Here is a 20,710-nt window from a genome sequence, read left to right on the forward strand (position 1 = left end):
TGCAGAGACCTGGGTTCGATTCCCGGTCGGGGCCCCTCCCCGGGCAGATGGAGCTCGTTAGCCCGTAAGGCAATCCATCTACGTCCTGAGGACCTCGCTGCCACCGTCCAAGCGTGCTTGGCCCCGGCAGATGAACCTCAGGATTAAAGGGTGGGCTCAGTTCCGCGCACACTGTGTCTCACCTAAAAAAAATCCAATGCGCAGGCTGGAAGGTGGAAAGACCTTCCCTGGTTCTTCGTTCGCGAAGAGACTGGCCATCACATCACATAGAGTGTGTAGAATACACAGTTTTGGTTATACTCCCATAGTGATAAACTGGTCCTGACCCCTGTAACTAGGACATCTGCAAGCAAGCTGATGGTGCATTCGGCCTCACTATCTATGCCATTAATGAAGATATTAAGTAGTATTTCTCCCTGTACTTACCTTTGGGGAACACCACTCATTACTAGTTTCCATTTGGACATTGAACCATCCACTGCAGATTAAGCCATCAAGTGAGTTCTTCCTACTGCTAAGACTCCATTGATCAAATACATGTCTCTCCAATTTAGAGATAAGAAAGTTATGGGGGATCATACAGAAACTGAGGGGTAATGTCAGTTGCGCTTCCCATGTCACTCCATTGTAGAAGTTCACTAGAGGAATACAGTACTGTTTGTCCTATTTGTTTGAGAATCTTTTAACTTTGCTGTAGGAAATACTGGAGTATACATGAACATCACTGTAATTTTTTCACCTTTCATTAGCTTTTATATTCAATTTTATCAGGTTTTTCAGCTGAGAGTTCTACATATGTTTCTTTCCAATGGCCAGAGTGCATATTTCCCATTTCTGGTTTATAGGGATAGATTATGAACTGACCAAGATATCCGCTTATTTTTTCCACAGAATCATACAATAGTTGAGGTTGGAAAGGATCTCTGGTGGTTATCTTCTTGTCCAGCCCTCTGCTCAAGTAGGGTCACTTAGAGCTGGCTGTCTATGACCACATCTAGTTGGCTTTGAAGACCTCCGAGGTGTCAGACTCCACAATTCCTTGGGACAACTTGTGCCAGGGCTCAATCACCCTCATGGGAAAAAATGTTACAGGTGGAACCTCCCATGTTTCAGGTTGTGCCCATTACCTCTGGTGCCGTCACTGGGCACCACTGAGAAGAGCCTGGCTCTGTCTTCTTTACTCTGCCCCTTCAGATATTTGTATACATTGATAAGATGCCCCCTGAGCTGAGCCTTCTCTAGGCTGAACAGTCCCAGCTCTCTCAACCATTACCCACTGGAGAGATGCTGTGGTCTCTTCATCACCATGGTCACCCTTGACCAGCCTGTCCAGCACATCTGTGTCTCTTGTACTGAGGAGTCTAGACTTGGACACAGAACATGGGCATGTCTCAGCAGTGTTTAGCAGGGGGAAAGGATCATCTCCTTAAAACTGCTCTCAATACTCTGCCAGCTGCACCCCAGGATAACATTTGGCTTCTTTGCCACCATGGCACATTGCTGGCTCATGCTCAACTTTGTTGAAGTCGTGGTCTTCTAGGATCAGTGTGATCATGGTCCTCTAGGATCTCTGTGTCCTTTCCCGCAAAGCGGCTTTCCATCTGGGTGCCCTCTGTCATATATTGGTGCATGGGGATGGTCCAGGTGCAGGGCTTTGCATTTGTTGAACTTTGCAAAGTTTCCATCAGTCCGTTTCTCTAGCCCATTGAGGTCCCTCTGAATGGCAGCATGACCTTGTGGTGCATCAACCTCTCCTCCCATTTCTGTGTCATCAGCAAACTTTTTGAGGGTACACTCTGCCCCGTCATCCAGATGATTAATGAAGATGTTAATCAGGATTGATCCCACTATTGACCCCTGAGGTTTACTGCTATTTAATGGCCTCCAGCTACACTTCATGCCACTGATCATCACTCATCATCACCAGCTCTTCATGAAATTTTCAGTCCAACTCACTGTCTGCTCATCCAGCTCATACCTCACCAGCTTTAAATATGATTCCTTTAGATAGATGAAGAACCCAATCTCCTTTACAGAAAAAGTTACTCCTGTCTTCCTGGCTTACTTCAAGCTGTTTTGTCCTAGCTTGTTACGGCATCACTGTCTTGGTGTCTTCTGGATTTGTAGTCAGCATAAGGAATAGATTGTGCCTGACTCTAAAGCAGGTGCAGAGAAGGGAGAGAAGACAGGGAGCTCTTCTCCTTCATATGCTACTCATAAGGGCCAATCCACTGCTGCCTTTGCACATGGATGCTTTACATTCTCTCCCACCTCTTTTTGAAATCAAGGCAATTTGAGTGAGCAGAAGAGATAAGGAGTACTTGATACCATGGTTTCATCCCTGCTGTATCAGTTTATGAGTGCTCGCTATATGTGAATGACTAAATAGCCCTTAAAAGTCTCAGATGGCTCTTATTAACCTGTCTCTCATATTTTTGGACATTTTTACAGGTACTCCTCCACTCCAAGGAAGGGATGCAAACTGCAGAAAGAGCAACTTTCTAAATCTACCACAATGTCAAGAATATTAAAGCACACTAGGGATGGATCCAATCTATTGTAAATAACTCTAATATTAATAGAGGAGACTTCCTAATGCCTCTGAGGTTACCTTTTGTTTAGCCCTAGAGATAATTCAATTGCCTTTGCTAGGGTGTTTCCAATGAGCAGTTAAATTAGATTAAATCTATGTCAGTGCAACACTTCTAAACATGTTTTACATGTTTTGAGCAAATGACAAACTTATGCAATATATACTGGCTGGTCACTGCATATGATTGAAACTAGTATTAGCTGATTTGCATCTCACATTCTGACATTGATAATGATTGCATTTAATATCAGCTATATCAAAGCCGGTCTGCATCTTCACAGCCTGTTGAACAGTACCTGGTAGTAAGCTGTGCTGTAGGCAATATGAGCTAGAATGTGTCTGGCAGACACACGAGAAACAGTTATGTGAAAGGAGGAACACTGCTGCAATATTCGTTGTGGCCTAGACTCGGATTGCAAGCTGTCTTGTTTTACACAAGCACAAAAAGAATAATAATAAAAAAGCAATCAATGTGCAAAGCCATGTTAGTCTGTGCAAGACTGTCCTTAAAATGTTTCTAATTCTGAGGGGGAACTCTGTGAACATTGCTTCCTTCTCTAGAGAGTGGAGGAGTTACAGGAGTAAGCTGAGGAAGCAAGCAGTATCATATATCAGGATTATGCCATAGGTTATTAGTTTGTAGTGTTAGGGATTCCTGTAAGTATCTCCGCATTTTTCAAAGATAAGATTATCCAAGATGCTCTTACTACATTTGACATCATAGTGTCCATCACAAAGATTTAATGCACAGACCCTCCCTTTGGCACACACTGCGAAAGATTGTAACATTTCCTGCCTAAAATACAACTAACTTTTAGTAAGTAGAAAAGAAACAGCAAGAAAATGCCCTCTTAAGTTACTTTTCAGAGGATAACAGTACCTTTGGTTATTCACAGTGACTTACTTTTGGTTTGTATTGCTTACCCCAAATTTTACGATTACCATTCCTGGAGTGTTCTGCCTGCCACACAATCAAGGTGATAGTAGTCACATTTTTAAATAATGGGTTGAAGACAAACAGAGGCCCACCCAGCCATATCTGTGAAAATTACAAGTACAGTAAAGATAGGCTCCGTAATACAAGTGTACACTTTATCAGCTGGTAGGCAGCTGTAGAAACAGTCTTTAGAGAGCAGTTGGTCATGCAGGCAGAATACTGTTGTTACAGATGAGACAGATGTTATTGACAGCTAGGAAGCTCTCTGACTGCATACTGCATACTTACTTAGTGTTCAAAATATAACCATCTATTTTCTATTACAGTTCTTGAAAATTGGTGTTAGTACTTACATATCTGTGCAATCACTGGAATCAGACATAATACCCGATACATGATTAAAGTAATGAGATTTTTACTTTTTCTCTGGAAGATGGTTGGTCAGCAGGAAATAGACTTTAGACTCTGAGCAGAAAAGCTGCATTCTAAAATCATTTCATAAGACATTATGGCCCTCCTAGACTTTAGACATCTATGTACATGGTAAAGTCTAGGCCACAATTTGAGATTGTGAAGTTCATTTTTTGTTCTTTTTTTTCTTTTTTTTTTTTTTTTTAGTACATGAAATCCTAAGCTTACCAGAGGAAAATGTAGATGCAAATGAGAAACACTTTTATGTCCACTGTGTTCTGTGTATGGACATTTATTGTTCATCCTTACAAACAGTTTCCATTTCTGACTATGAAGGGAAAATTAGCAAGAAAGAAATATTTAGTGTTGTATTTTATACCTTCTACCATTTTCAGGTTTTACAGTCATTAAAAATTACAGTTCATGAGCGTAGGTCAGTATAGTTGTCCTTTTTTTCTATTCTGACTTGATTTTTTAAAAAGTTTTATTTGAAAAACACACACCAGACTATACAGTGGTCTGTAGCAGTAGGAAAAAGGATAGTCTGTGGAAGTGCTTACTTGATAACATAATTATACCTAATGGTTTCCATCCTGAATGCAGTTATAGAAAAATAATTTGTGTAACTTCTAGGCTGATCCATTTGGGCCAAGTTCATACAAAAAGTCCACAATACTTTTCCTCATGATTTATGTAGAATAATACATGCATATGATGAATCACAGTTTCCTGAGCTTCAGTTATAATGACCTGGAGACTTCTTATAAGGGAATCAGCACACCTGGACTTAATATTAGTATTTTCCCCCAAAGTCAAGCAAACTGGATTAGGTAAGACCATATATTATTTCAATTGTCACATGCTCTGAGCTTTACAATCAGTAAAGCTGCATGTTTAGAACACTGAGTAAAATGTAGCTTTTCTCCAAGCTTGAAATTTTTGCAGATAAATCATTAAGTGAAATTCAGTTTACAACTTATGGTATAAAATATTTTACATCATCCATGTTTATTAGGGTATGTAATATAATTTCTATGAAATTTGTCCACGTAATGATAGCCAGCAGATACAAAAATATATTATTTTTAACAACATAATTGTTAGCATATGCCAGATTCTTTAGACATTCTTATTTTTAGAAGTGTGAACAAAAGATCCAGCTTTCGAGTGTGTCTTAGTGACTCTTCAGGTTCTCACTGAAGTTGAGTCAAAATTCCCTGTTCTAGAAATTGCAGTATGTCTTCACATACTTGAAACTGGGCTAATTTTTCTTCAGGTATCATACCCTAATAAATTATTTTACTTTTTCTAGTTAAACTTAAAGCTCTGAATAAAAAAAAAAAAAAAGTTATTCTAAGCAGTAAATGAAAAATAACCCCAACCCTAATGGTTTTCCCTTCACAGAAAGGTCACACTGAAGCTCTACAAATTTGTGTTCTTAGGAAATGAGGGGCCAAATATTAACACAAATAATTTTTTGAGTTCTGTCCCATTTGCATTATCTCCTCCTCTAGCACTTCAAGTACTCAATATTAAAGACCCACTTGTAAAGTTACTGTGAATTTCTTTGAAGTTGACAGCCATGAAGGATACAAAATAGGCTTCTTTTTTTGATTGATAAAAATACCAACCTTGATAAAAAAAATAAAAACAGCCTCATAGGAAGAAAAAGAAGAATTTCCTTAGAACAAGAGTTACATGGTCTTTATTTTGGTATTATTTATTGTTGTTTTAATGAAGGCTATTTTCACTTATCAACAATTGTTTCTGAGTGAAAACAAAGCACAAGTACTATTAAACTTGGTACAGGTTTTACAAAATTATCATCATTACAGTAGCATTTTCTTAGTGAAGCCCTTTGAAGCTCAGATAATACATGTGAGCTGGAAGATAAGTCCTTACACTTATTTAATAATCATCATGTTGTGAATTGGTGGAATAGTGCGACAAAACAAAAATCTAAAAGAGCAAACCATTTTTTAAATTGTTTGTCACTTTCAAAGCACAGTATAAAAGGAGGATGGCACATATAATCAGTAATGGTTTTGAAATTGCCATTATAATCGTTGTAGAGAATCTAAGCATTTGGAAGACTTTTAAACAGTTGGCAAGGGACAAAGGGAAGGGAAAAAACAAACAAACAAACAAACAAACAAAAAAAGGAGGGGAAACAACAAAGCTAAATCCTGGCTGCAAAGTTTTGCAGTGGAATAAACCTGTAGAATCTTCCAGAGACTTTAGTGGCACATTTGTTAAAAAGCCTTTCTTCAGACATCTTGGTTGAAAGAAAGTAATGAGGCACTAATGTGATCTTTACTTCAAGCAGAGAGTATTCTGACCAACCAAGAAAATTATGCTCAGACAAAATGAGGTGGATCCCTTCAGAATGAAAGATTTGCATACTGCTGTATGCTGATAGATTTTAAGGCAGTGGGGACAACAAAAGAATTCTGATGTTTTCACACATATTTATCTTCTATTAGCATGGTTAATTAGCACACATGAGATATTAATTAGAAAGTTTGTATTGCATGTATAAACTATCATGATCAATTTAAGTCTATAATAGGATGACAGATAAGATTGATTCATATGCTCTAATTTCCAGAGATACCATTACACTATCTTATGAAACATTACACCTAAAACCACTTTCATTGCAACAGCCAACCAGTCATCTGTGCATACACAGTGTCTTCTCAAATGTTATATCATAGCTTTTCCATATTTTCCATACAGTGAATAAAAAGTGCATTAAAGCGTTGTTCATCAGTACCAAATCATAAGTCTTCAGTTTCTTTGCATGGCCTGTATTTGAAAATTATTTTTCATGTGTGCTTATGTCTCTTCCCAAGGAAAAACCAGCAAAATGGAAAGGCATAGAAAAACAGTCACTGAATAAATGTTGTACATGACCTGGGACAAAACTAAAAATTGATCTCTTACCCATTTTACTTTAAAACAAGTTTTTGACAGCATGATGAAGTCAACAATTTCCTCTTCTAGATTTCTTTCTTTGTTCCTGCACCATCTCTATAGGAAGGTTGTTGTTAAATTCCAACCATCTTGAATAGGATCTTTATTGCTTTTGCTGATACAGAGTCTTAATGTGGTAGACCCCGAAGTAGGTGTGTGCCTGAGGTCTGTACAGACTGCCTGAGCCACCAAGAAAACAGCAGCGATTTCAGACCGACCACTGCTGTAAACAGTGACTAACAAAGCAGAGCTCTGGTGCTTTAAGGACTAATTAGAAACTTACAAGAAAAACAGGCAGTTCCACTGGCAGTTAGAAAAGGACTTCTAAGCAACATTTCCATATTTGCTAGTTAAAGATCTGGATCATTGCCCAAAACTTTGTGTGTTTGCGTGTGGGAGTGAAGGAGAGCAGTAGGTAATTGTATTTTTCTCTTCCAGAGCTTTTTAGTTGCTTGTTTTCAGCTGTAACTGCAGAAGTTTCTTCCTAGGGTCAGAAAAAGAACAGAAGTTAGTTGTGAATTTTCTATGTCGGTGTCAGATGAAAGGGATTGCTCCTCAGGGTAGCCAAGACTGAATATTTTACCTGTTAAGTAAAAGTTTTCACTGTTTTGCTTTATGATTCCGCCATCTGTGTACATTTAAATGTGAATGTTTCTCCATCTTTGGGGAGAGTTCTTGTACTCTCTTTTTATTTACTTTTTTTCCGTCTTTCTTTGCTATCTAACTGTGTATGCAGCTTTTGCAGAAGACAACTTACTGTTTCACAGTCTGCTGGAAGGGATTGTAAGGTTGTTAAGGATTACACTTCCTGCCTCCCTTCTAATAGTAAGTAACTTTGGAGAACTTCATCCAATAGGCATGTGAAGCATACTTTTGAAATTAGCTTTTTTCTTATGGAGTTTGTGAATTGCAGTTAATGGGTGATCTTGAAAGCTTTTTTATTTCTAAATTGCTGTTCTCTGTTTAAATTTTCATATATTATGTACATACTAACAAAATACTCATTGTGCCTGCTTTGAAACTACATATTTCAAAGACTTATATCATTGAGCAGAATTTGCAATAAAACTGCAGAACCAGCTTATGTGTTATAAGCAATTTATATAATTTTAATTATAGAACCAGTAATATTCAGCCACAGATCTAATATGTGTTAGAGGGACCAAATAAATGGCTGTTTTATTTTCCTATCCTGATACCTCATCTAGCCCCAACTAATAACCCAAATCTTCAAGTTCCCAATCCTTCAATGAGCTCTACGCTGAGAAACGTCCCAGAATGTGACCTACAAGATGAATTTAATTTTAAGTATCTCGGGGTGTAGTCTGTTATTTTGGTTACACTATTGTTTTAATATATTATGCAAACTCTACACTTTGCATTGGGGAGTATTTGTGAAATACAGACACTGTTTCAACTTTTTATTAGCAGTTGCTGGAGTTTTACATCTACCTGTGGGACAGACACTGGTGAAACTTGGATTAAGCAGCACCAGTTTTGGGGTTTGATTTGGGTTTTGTTTTGGTTGGTTGGTTTTTTTTGACTACCCTCTAATCCCATCTGGGTGGATCAGGAAGTCTGGTGAGTTCCAGCTTTTTCAATATTTGCATCAGAGAAGAACAGCAGCATCATTCTGGTAGGGCCATGACATCACAGAATGGAATAATGAATTCCAGTTGATTTTATTTTGCTCCAACACCGTGGTTCAGCCAAGGATCTAAAACCTCCAGAAGGTCCATAGATTGCTATCATCTCCATCTTTCTACAGGCTCACACTATTTTTCAACATGCCATGTGAATGGTGATGAACTGTGAACTTTGTGGAAAAATCTTCACCAAATCTACAGCTTTTTAGTTTCAGCTAGTGAAAAGGGAGGACTGCTAATATAGGTGGTCTGTAGAGCTATTGACACTGTTGAGTCCCATTGCTGGTCTTTGAAAGGGTTGCAGTTGCCCAGATGCTCTTGCTCCAGGTAGTTCAGAGACATGATTTACAACACCATTGTGCTCTTGTCACTGTACAATCTTACTTAGCTACTTACTCAGCTACTTAGAATCAGAGAATGGTTTGGGCTGGGAAGTACCATAAAGATCATCTGGATCCAACCCTCCCCTTCGTGTGCCACCAACTAGATCAGGTTGCTCAGAGCCCCATCCAACCAGGCCTTGAACACTTCCAGGGATGAGGACATTCACAACTCTGGGCAGCCTGTCCAGTGCACCCCCACCTTCACAGTAAAGAATTGCTTCCTAACATCAAATCTATATTTCTCCTCTATCAGTTTGAAACTGTTCCCCCTTTGTCCTATCACTATTTACCCATGTGAAAAGTTGCTCTCCCTCTTTTTGACATACTTCTTTTAGGTACTGAAAGGCCACAATGAGGTCTCCCCAAAGAATTCTCCAGGCTGAACAATGCCAGCTCTCTCAACCTGTCTTTGTAGGAGAGGTGCTCCAGCCCTCTGGTCATCTCCATCACCCTCCTTTGGACCTGCTTCAACTGATCTGTGTCTTTCTGGTGCTGAGGACCCCAGACCTGGATACAGTAATATAGGCATGCCTCACAAGGGCATAGTAGAGGCAAAATCCCCTCTCTTAACTTGCTGGCCTCTTATCTTTTGACGCAGCCTAGGATGTGGTTGGCATTCTGGACTGTGAGCACGCACTGTTGGCTTGTGTCCAGGTTTTCATTCATGAGAATCCCCAGTTCTTTCTCTTTGGCTATGTCCCTCTAGCCAATTTCTTATCCAGTGGATAATCTATCCATCGTAGCCATGTCTCTCCAATTTGAAGGTAAGATGTCATGTGGGACCATACTGAAGGCCTTACAGAAACATGGGTGTATACCATCCATAGCTCTTTAGTTGTGGACCATCGCAGACACTCCATCATAGAAGGCTGCCAGATTGGCTAGGTACAATTTGCCTTTAGTAACGCCATGCTGGTAGCCTTGGATCACCTCCTTGTTTTGCATGTGCCTTAACATTGCTTCCATGAGGATCTGCTCCATAATCTTCCAGGGCACAGAGGTGAGGTCTTGCCAGTGTGTGGTTCTCCAGATCCTCATTTCTCCCCTTTTTAAGAAAAGAGGGCAGTGTTTCCATTTTTCCAGATAGCCGAGACTTCACCTACCCACCATGACTTTTCAAATATGATGGAGAATGGCTTGACATCAACATCAGCCAGTTCCTTCCTGTTGCAGTATCAGCATTTTGTTGCTTCAATTTAAGCACGTTACTTTTTCTCTCCATGGACATGAATTTCTCACTGTTTTCTTTATATATTGCTACCTTTCACATAGTCAAGGACAACTGCTGTCTCCCATCAGTCATCCCTTTTGTGACGTATCTGTTTTTTCAGTCTTTCCTTATGGGTCATCCTTCCCAAAAGTTTTAGCATTCTGACTGCTCTTTTGAAGCCTTTTAGATTTTGTTGTACCTCACTCTGTGGCGTTATAAGAGTGTGCATCAGCCTAAGCACTGTCTCATTGGCTTAAACGAACAGAAATAGCATCACTTTTTCATTGCTTGTGGTACTTTATTAGTAAGTGTCCCAGTATACTTCCCGGTAAGTGAGATGCTATTTTTCTGGACAGTTCATTTTCCTTTTTGTATTTCCGCATTGGATTTTTTTGATTTTTGTTTTCCTTCCTAAGTTTAGGGGTTTATATTTATTAATGTTGAATCTAGCTGTTCTGATTTCAGACTGTTTCTACAATACTTTAGAAAGTATTTTAGTGTGGTGTGATCCCCAGCTTTTAGTCCTATGTTATCTACATCATCATTCATGTTGTAAAATGAGGTATGTACTGGAACTAGACTGAGGAAAAACTAACTTGCTTCTCACAGTAAAATTTCCTTGCAATCTTCTTTTGAACTATTGATGACTATGCCTTGAATATGTTTTATTAACTGGTTCTGGAACCAGCTATGATGATTCCATCTAGCCACTACCTCTTTACTTTGCTTCTAAGAACGTCATGAGGGACGGTATCAAGAGCCTTACTGAGCCAGTTAAAACTGTCACAGAAAAGCATTAGATTGGCTTTATGTGACTGCCCTTTGATAAATCTATATTGGCTATTCATCATCTCCTAATAATTGCCAATAATACACCAATAATTGCCAAACTTTTTGGACCGTAGTTTACTACAGCCCACATTTTCTAATTGCACACCATGCACTTCATCATCAGACTGTTAAGAAACAGGCATATCTAAGGTGATGTACATTTTAATGTTTAGTGCAATTTCATGCTCCCCTAGCTGGGAATGGAAACCACAGGGTTTTTCTAAGATTTTTCAGTGACTTGCCTTCATTTCTTACTGCCTTCTTTTCTTATGGCTTTTTAGCACACAGATAGACCTTGTTGTAGTGAAGGGTGACTGTAAAGTTCTCTTCAGAATCAGACAGGGCTGCTGTACAGACAAGGAGGGTAAAAGTATAGCCATGGCATAGATGGACTGCATCCTCCACAAAAGCTAGGACAGGGCATGCTCTAGGTTAATGTGGACCACCATTTTCCTGAAGGTACAGTGTCTAAGATAGTTGTTTGGTCAGATAACAGGCATGTCCCAGACAATAACCATTCTGGCATTATCAAAGAGCCGTCTAGAAGGACCTCTGTTTCCACCTCTCTTCTCAAGTTTTCAAAAGTTTCCATGCTTGTCTCTGGCTTTTACACCCACCTTTTCTCCACGTCAGTGTACCTAACTTGTGCTTTTGGTTTAGTGTCTTTTAGCACCTGTGTCTTTCAGTTACATAATCCTAGCATATCTAGTCAATAATTTCTGAGTTGGTTCAAACAAGTTTTACTATCCTCTTACTGTATTTTGCTTTACTCTTACTGTATTTTTCCTCTCTTCCTTCATTTACAGAAAAACTATGAAATCAATAAACTGAACTGTTCCTGTCTCAAAGTCACCATCATAGATTACAAAAGTTGTTGTCCATTGGACTGATTTAGTTTGCAGGTTATTTCTACGGGTGAGACAGTGGAACTGATGTCAGTGCTACTGAAAAGTGTATTTGCCCTCAATTAGCTGGGCTTACGCAAGCTTTTACGAGGCAGCAAATTTGGTGCTTCCTCTTTTATAGTTGAAAATTCTTACAATTTTCTCTTCGAAGGGTCTGATGACCCCATATCTGGTGTAATTCAGAGATGATTTATATCACTGTTTGCAGCAGCGACTTCTGCAATAGACTTTTTTGCATACATTAAGCCAACAACTGCTGGTACATCTGTTATTTTCAGCAGTAACAGATACTTCTACACAGGGTGCAAACTGACTCTGTTTGCAGGAAAATAATAATTTTGAATAGTTTTTGCGTGCATTCATTATCAGAGATTATTTGCAGTAGGAAAATGAGTAACAATACCCCTAATATACAAGCAGGTTTGTTTGGTTTGGTTTGGTTTTTTTGAGAGATCAAAGATAATCTAAGGAATGCACAGAATTTGTTACTTTTCCTACATGGCTTGTTGCTTATATAATCATTGAATACTCTTTTAAAAATCCCATTTCTGATTTTTGGAGTGTCAGTGATAGTAGAAAATTTTCTTCCAAGTGGATCACTTCTCTTTGTAACTCTGGCTTTGTTCTGTCTGCAGTTACTCAGCAGTAAGCTCTGCCTTCAGGTTGGAGCAATGTACCACTCACATCTGGCATGGTCTTTTGGCCTACAAGGAACTACTCTCATTTATGAAACTTTTCTCAATCAGGCCTAATACCTTTAATACCTTTAATACCTTCTGTGAGGTACCTGTCTCTTAAAATTAGCAGAAATGCATTGAGGCAAGTTTAGATTTTTGTCATGCTTGATAAGAAAAGCAGTAGTAAGTGTCACAGAATAGGTGCATTAGCCTAAGGAAGCAAGAGGCCACAGAGGAGAGAAAGTGCAGACCAAACAGGTAAACTGTCCAGTGGCATCTGGTACTTCTAAGATGTCTGTTAATGCTTCCTTGAGTAAGAAGAGTGACATATGGAAGGGAGTGTCTTTTTACCTCTGTATTTTCTTGTCTCCCATTTGACTGCCCTGGTGGGCTGCAGGCTATTATTTTTAATTGAAATCTGCTTAACTGCATTTTGTGCTAAGTCTTGTCCTGAACACTCATGGTGAAATACGTTGCAGATGTTTTACCATTTCATGGCTGATTATTCTTAAACTGATTATTCTAATAAATAGTAAGTGATTAGTTTCCATGAAAAATGACCAAGCTACTCTGTTGTCTGAATTTTCAGACTGGGTACATTATCATCAATTTGGGATTACTGAAGAATTCTGTACTGACCTCTTTATCCCTCCAATAGGATTGGTTAATTAGCATGTAAGAAGACTTTCTTTCAAGTGTTCAGCTGATACAGTGTAGGCTGATTTTTAAATTCATTCTTTGGTTTGTCTTGGGCTTTTCACAGCAAGGATGCATTATTAGCATAAATCTGGGCTTACACTGTTCAGTGAGCGGTCTTGTCTTGTTTTTATCCCTTGGTCAGTTAAAATATTTGCCTCTGTAATGTTCATTTTCTTTTCTCTGCTTTATTATCTTGTATTTCTGCTTTGCGGAAGTGAATCTTGCAAGTATTGCTATCCAGGTTGCAATCACACTTCACTTGAGGGCAAGGTTGTTCTTTATTGCATAGCCTTTCCCAGTTATTGTAGCAATATAATGATAGAAATGTGTTGGAAAAGTGACAGAATCTTAATTATATAGAATTGCAAATGTTTTTTAAGGTTTCCATCAACTAGAAGATGAGAGGAGTCTAGACCATCACCAAAATACACTTCTAAACACTGGGACAGGGGACCAAATTGACTAAACTCTGGCATTTAGTATTTGTATGGGGATCACTGTAATTACAAGAATTTTTCTCTGCTTAATTAAAGGCACTCCTCTGCAGAAATAAGAAAGCAGTTTACTCTCCAACCAGGCTTTGCACAGTTCTGTCAACGAAGCTTAAGTACCCCTGGCTTTTCTGCACTTCATCTGGTAAGTTCTAGGTTTATCTTTACACCAGTTTGGCATCTAAATTGCTTGATGGTTTTAGGGTAAATAAAGTGATTTTCTGAAGTTGTCTTGCTTTCACTAGCTTCTATCAAAAACTGGTAAAAAGTAGTCCCTGGTGAGCTGAGGAAATTATGCATTTCAAAAAACTAAGAATGTTCCTTGGAGCCTGAAATAGATAGTCTTTTTGCATATTACTATAAATCAAAGTTAATTAATAAATGTTGGAGTATATTCTTTCCTTGCTGGAAACATTCAGGTCCATCAAATAAAGGCTTAGTGTGGTGATCACAGGTCATTTGCAAAGGGAGGTGGTGTTACCAGGCAGCAACTAAGCTCCATGCAGCTGCTCACTCAAAACACTGCTCTCCAGGTGTGATCGGGGAGAGAATAGAGAGAGTAAAAGTGGGAAAACTCATGGATTGAGGGAAAGACAGTAAAGCAAAAGCCATGTGCACAAGCAAAGCAAAACAAGGAATTCAGTCACTACTTCCCACAGGCAGGCAGGTGTTTAGCCATCTCCAGGAGAGCAGGGCTCCACCATGTGTAACAGTGACTTGGGAAGACAAATGGTATCATTCTGAACATCCCCCCCTTCCTCCTTCTTCCCCTAGTGTTATATACTGAGCAGGATTCCATATGGTCTGAAATATTCCTGTGGTCAGTTGGGGTCAACTGTCCAGGCTGTGTCCCTCACCAGCTTCTCTGCACTGATGGAGAGTGTGAGGAGCAGAAAAAGTCTTGGCTCTTTGTAAGCACTGCTCAGCAAAAATGAAAACATCGCTGTGTTATTGACACTGTTTTCAGCATAAATCCAAAACACAGCCCCATGATATTTACTGTGAAGAAAATTAACTATACCCTTGCCAAAAGGAGATAAGTGAATAAAGAGAAAAAAGAAAGGTAGAGGCTCAACTGGCTTGACTTAATGCACTGTTTGCAGAGCTAGAAGCAGGGACAGCATGCTGACTGGTTTTCAGTGCTATAGAGGAATCATGTTAAGTGAGAAATGCCCTGATTGGCATAGATATAATTGAGTCAACTGTTGCATGTCTCCGAATCATCTCCAGCCCTATGACACTGCCCTTATGACAAAGGGAAGAAATCCCAAATTTTTTTATTGCCTTTCAGTAGTATTCTGTAAACATACTATGGCATAAATGAAACTATGATTTTGCTACTCTTCCTCTCCCTACCCTTTTAATTTTTACTTCTTTTTGTGAGGCCTGGTAAATAGAAGCAGGAAAAGTCTTTGTGCACCAGTGAATGTGAAAGATGTAGAACACTAGATGTAAGCAGTTGCTTCCTGTGTGCTGGGGCCTCCCGCCGCTACTCACTTCCTTAATCTGAAATGCTGTGGTGTCTAACTTGTTCCTTGCGGTTAGAGGCTGGGTTCCTTCTTCTGCGTGCAGACAACTGCTTTTGCTCCTGAGAAACTTGGTAACGTTTCATTTACCAAGTATTACACCATAGCCGCCATTTTGTGTGCTGTCACAATCTACATGCCTCTAATTCATCATCCTTAAAAAGGTATGTTTGCAGTAATGATTTATGGCATTTTCTGTATAAAATTGTTTTGCACACTTCTATGATGTGTGAAAAGGAGTGTTGGCTTCTTAGTTAAACCATTATCTCTGTTTCCTTTGAACATTTGCACCAGTTGTTAGGGAGACCATTGCCCTCCACCTGCATTTACTCTTCGCACTATATTTTTTACATTTGTGTCTAATTTACAATAGTCGAAAGCTAGTGATTAAAATTAACAGTGATTAAAGATGATTTTTAACACTTGAACTAGAAAAAGAAGACAGAATGAAATGCAATGGAATTAACTTGTCAGAATGGAAAAGTGTGATTTCTGAAAGGGAATGCAATGCTTAATTGAAAATTAGATTGAATTAAGCAAAAATATTTTGCATATAAAACATTACATCTTCAGCAACTGAAAAGATGTAATATATGAATATTTTAAATGGTTTTGCTTAAATCTTTTGTGATTTACTTTTTTAGTAAATCTAAATATGTATATTTATTTTTATTATACATAATTTATTATATATATATTTATATATTTAGATCTATAAAGCTCTATATAGATTTATTTATACATATATATACACTAACATGTAATGTTTTACCCACTGGCAGTACAGTAGGAGAGCTTCAGGGATATTAATCTGATAATTAATAAAAAAACAATAGCAGTAGCAGTGGTAACATTGAATATAAAGGCAATTTTGATAGCAGGGACTTCTTTTCCCCATACCACATCAACAGCACCACAGAGCTACCTATTTTTTGCTACCAGCTTCAGAAGCGTTGTGAAAGGTATTTGGGCTAATCAAAGTGCAAGTGCAGCGCAATCCTTGCTCTTTACAGACAAGGATGATTTGATAGCTATTTTTTGCTAGAATTCTTTCTCCTAGTATAAAAGTTATTCCAGTGCTATTATTCAAATGCTGTAACTAATTTTCTGCACTTTTACTATGCTGAGCTATCATCAGCCCTTCTGGAACTCACAGAACATTAACTATATGCTTTCTAAAGCTGTAGTACTTAGACCTATTTTTGACATGTCAAGAAAATCAACGGTAAGAGATTTTAGTCTCTCTACTCAACTGAACAGATGTTTTATTTCCCAAAGAGATACAGGGTATTTTTATTGGCTATGTAGCAAGTAAAAATTTTCAGTTTTATCTGAAAACAGAATAACATACAGTTTTAGCATATGAAGTCACATTTATGTTTATGTGGAACAACTCTAGGTACCAAATCAAACACGATTTTCTGCCTCTGTTTTTGACACTAAACAGATGAAAAAAACCAGACAGCTTAATAGCATGTGTGAGTGGTAGAGCTTGTACTTGTTTAACTTTGTTCTGATCAGACATTCTGTGTAAAAACAGCTACTTAAATGTAATGAGATGCAATGATGCCATGTGGTGTAGAAATGGAAAATATCTCAAGTTTGCAGTAACAACTTTAGTAGTTCCATGTAGTATTTTGCCCAAGTACTGCACCAACTCTTGACAAATATGATAAAATTAGAACTCCAATAATATACAAACCAGTAACATTCAAAGATGTTACTGAAATAGTTAGAAAAAAACATTAGAAATAATAATTTTTTCTGATTTTGAGTATGCTCTTCAACTTTGTTGGAAGTTGAAAGCATATAGCATTTCTAATAGTGTCTTTAGTTGGTCCTTAACTCTGAAGAGTGAACTTTCAAGACTTGGCCATGTTATTCATAATGTGTTTCATCTCCTCTCTCCTGTCCATCGGCAGTTCTCTGCCAGCTCATGCTGCCTATCACTGTCATTTTGGTCACCTGCCCTAATCCTTTTTTGTTCCTGTGGGAGAAGGTTAGAAGTTTGTTTCTGATGTTTAATACATAATGGGCCAATCACAATAATCAAATAAATAAACCTTAATTACACTATCAGGAAGAGCCATCTGTTGCTAAAATAAATGCCTCTTTATTTCTCATTAGCCTTCCTTTTACGACGCAGTAGAACCAGTAGATTTTGAAGGCTTCCTAATGACACAGCTGAACAACTTGGACTCAGAACTGGCACAGGAACTTGGGGATTTTCCTGAAGATGACCTGGACGTTCTCTTTACACCGAAAGAGTGCAGGACTTTGCAACCTTCTGTGCCCGAAGATGGGTAAGGAGAGTTTCTCTCCCTCCGAAATGCTGCAGGTGTAAAAATAGTTTTGAACATGTCAACCGAAACACCTCAGTCTACCATCCATCCATCCATCCATCCATCCATCCATCCATCCATCCATCCATCCACTACACAGTTGATGAATATTTGAACTTTGCCATTGATTCTGTTAGGCCTCTTTGCACGCTTAAAATTATGCAGGTGTTTACACAGCTTCCTAAGCTTGCTGGTAGCAGCAGAAGCGAGGTAGATGTAAACCAGAAAGACAAGTGAAGAAGGTCAGGAGAATAGTATGAAAAGTAATTTTTACAGCTGTGATGCCAGAAATGGAAGTTGATTCTGATCATGGAGTAAGCATAGGATTGGGGTTTTTTTCTTTTTTTTTTTCACCTTTTCTGTCTTTTTTTTTTCCAACTTTATGTTACATGACACTGATCCCATCGCTAAGACTCTTTCTCACTACCTGTATGCTTAAATGGGGGGAAATAGTTCATGCTTCTTAAGGTTTGGAGAGGAAAAAAAGTGTTAATTTCTAGTGTAGAAGTCACTTTTAGTTTCAGGCTGACACTGATGAAACAATTCCACTGTTTTCAACAGCTTAAATTAAATAGGTAGCATGTGCTGACAGTAGTGCTCAACAGTCCTGCAAATATTTAAACTGGTTTGATAAACAGGCACATCATGGGCAACAGAATTTTTCAGAATAAGAAAATCTGTAAGAGAGTTTTCTGATGTGGTTTAAGCAATCTATGCTTTGTATACAAGATACTCTTCAAGGACTGTTTCACTGTAAATGGTACCTTTAAGTAGAACCTCAAAGGCCTACTGAGTTTTACAAGCAGTAACCATGAGATAAACTTGAAGTTAGCAGCAGTTTAGCCCCAAGCTGTTATGTCCGCAAAGATGGCTAAGTGTGCAGTGTGTTTATGATAGGGGACGGGCTCCTACCAGTATATTCAGGAAATGAACAGCACAGTTTATATTCTCTGCTGTGTTGAGCCTGAACAATGAAGGGACAAATCGACTTAGTTTATGATGTCTTGGCTCACAGGGTAGGCCTGCATCCCCCTCTGTTCCTGCAAATGTTGCTACGGGCTGCTCTAATTCATACCAACCAGCTGTATAAATTAGAGACCTATACAACAGCAGTATTTGTTCAGTGTTTTCTGCCCAACACACCAAATGCAATGAGGCTAAGCAGGAAACAAAGTTTGTATGATTTTTGCCAGCTGTAGACTAGCTGAGAATCCCTCTCTAAACAAGGTCTCAGTCTGCAAGTTTCTTCTTGGCCCAGCGCATCTCTCAGGAACTTCAGGAGAGCAAAGGCAGTAGAGATGAGGTGTCACACTAGGTCACCTGAGAATCATGCAGTTCCTAGGGGATTGTCTAACATTTGTAGAAAAGTGATTTTCACTTGAAGTCAGTCATAGAAAAAGTTCCAACCTTTGCAATGAATTCTTGTTTTCCTGTGCACTGGAGAGAGAGTAATTGATGTGGGAGACTGAATATTGTGGCACTTGAAGTTCCCATTTATTTAAATTATGAACAAAAATATTTTTAAAAATATCCAGCTTTTGAAATTAGATCTGAAATAATTCTTCTCTATTTCCAAGGTTACTTCTCAACATGCCTGATGTTTGAAACAGCAGTTATCTATTTGTTTTTCCAATAGGAGAACATGTAGACTCATGCTGTACAATCAATTTTAAACCTGATTTACACCACAGAGACATTAAGGGTTTTTTTAAACAGCAGCTTGCCATGTAGCTGCTCACATTGCTGTCATTGATATTAGTGTTTTCACAGAAAATTCTGGTCAAGGATGCCAGGATATGTTATAGAAGATGAGAACACAGAAGAGGCATGCACATTTTGCAGGCAATGCAGTCTTTGATGTCTTTGTGCAGTGAGAGCAGGAAGAAGATACCACTGACAGAGCTGGGTTAATGTGCTGCCTGCTTGCAAACATACCTCCCACCTGAGCCAAATACAGGAACCACGATGGCAGGGGCACACAGCAGCCTGGCATCAGCCAAGGCTCTGTCTTGCAGTGCACCATGAATGCGCATCAGCTGTTACCTGGTCTTGGCAGTCAGTTGCAAATCTGTTACATGTTCTGTATGGAAAGTGCAAAAAATTATCATACCTTTCACCTATTACTGTATTGAATGTGTATCTGCCTGCTCTTTTCCTCATCAAATTCATGGACATTGTCTTTGTCGGATAGCATTTCAGTTCCAGATAATATCCAATCTATCAGGCAGTACAGACAACTCCCTACATTAAATGAGGCTTATTTGAAAATCATAAAATTAAATTGTAACATGTTCTTAGATCTTAAAGTTTAGTTATGTTATCAGATTAAAAGCTTATGGTCCCTTTTTAGGATTTTCTTCATTTCTGTGAGAAGGAGAAAATTACACCAAAAACATATGTAAAAACTATGTATTTGCAAGAGTTCAGGAGCTTAGGCCTCTGGAAAAATATCTTTATATTTTGAGACTTGTTACAAGTTTTGAAAATCACAAAGTGATTTTATTTGTAAATATTTACAATACGTTGCTTTTTCTACAGGGTTGAACTGGACTCACATGTCAGAGACTGTGTTCAGACATATATCCGTGAGTGGCTGATTGTGAATCGAAAGTAAGCTACATATAATTAAATAAAATCAAAAATACATTCCATCTTATTTATCAGAGATGATATATTGCTGTTGTAAGTAATCTTAAAGAATAATGATTTTAATCAGTATCTGAAGACAAGAACTGACTTTTCAGTATTATATGTAATTATATTGGTTTGTTTAAGATGGTGAGCTATTGCTGAATACTGTTGCATCCACTTCTTAATTATCAGGCACTCTGGGAATTAAGTAGGAAGAAATTCACATCAACTTATATAATGATGATTTGTCTAAATAAGGAATACTAGTACTGTGTGATCCCACTAAAAGGAAAGATAACATTGATAAAGATTATATTTGCATGCTTTTCTCCTATCCATGCCCTGAATGTTCAATATGATCTGATTTCTAATGGTGTCTGAAAACTCAAGGATTGTGGGCTTTTCCAGCAGTGACTGAGTGCATTCATGGGATTATTAGTGTTATAGCCTAC

At 38.4% G+C, this 20,710-nt stretch overlaps 1 protein-coding gene across 4 annotated transcripts in view; it reads left to right on the forward strand.

The window, feature by feature from the left end:
- Nucleotides 1–20,710, forward strand: part of DOCK8 (dedicator of cytokinesis 8) — an 88,211-nt gene that overhangs the window by 6,111 nt on the left and 61,390 nt on the right. Inside the window, exons 2-5 of one of the 4 annotated variants that reach the window (XM_027883696.1) lie at nucleotides 7,654–7,742; nucleotides 13,802–13,904; nucleotides 17,413–17,588; nucleotides 20,166–20,237. In XM_027883696.1, coding sequence (XP_027739497.1) covers nucleotides 17,461–17,588; nucleotides 20,166–20,237 — 200 coding nt within the window. In that variant the 5' untranslated portion in view covers nucleotides 7,654–7,742; nucleotides 13,802–13,904; nucleotides 17,413–17,460. Of the gene's footprint in view, nucleotides 1–7,653; nucleotides 7,743–13,801; nucleotides 13,905–15,293; nucleotides 15,450–17,412; nucleotides 17,589–20,165; nucleotides 20,238–20,710 lie in introns of those variants that run through there. The other 3 variants (XM_027883686.1, XM_027883704.1, XM_027883715.1) reach the window with 3 other exon arrangements.

Source organism: Empidonax traillii, unplaced genomic scaffold (assembly GCF_003031625.1).
Source record: "Empidonax traillii isolate 1590-97213 ecotype Southwest subspecies unplaced genomic scaffold, ASM303162v1 scaffold8:size5222938, whole genome shotgun sequence".
Taxonomy (NCBI): domain Eukaryota; kingdom Metazoa; phylum Chordata; class Aves; order Passeriformes; family Tyrannidae; genus Empidonax; species Empidonax traillii.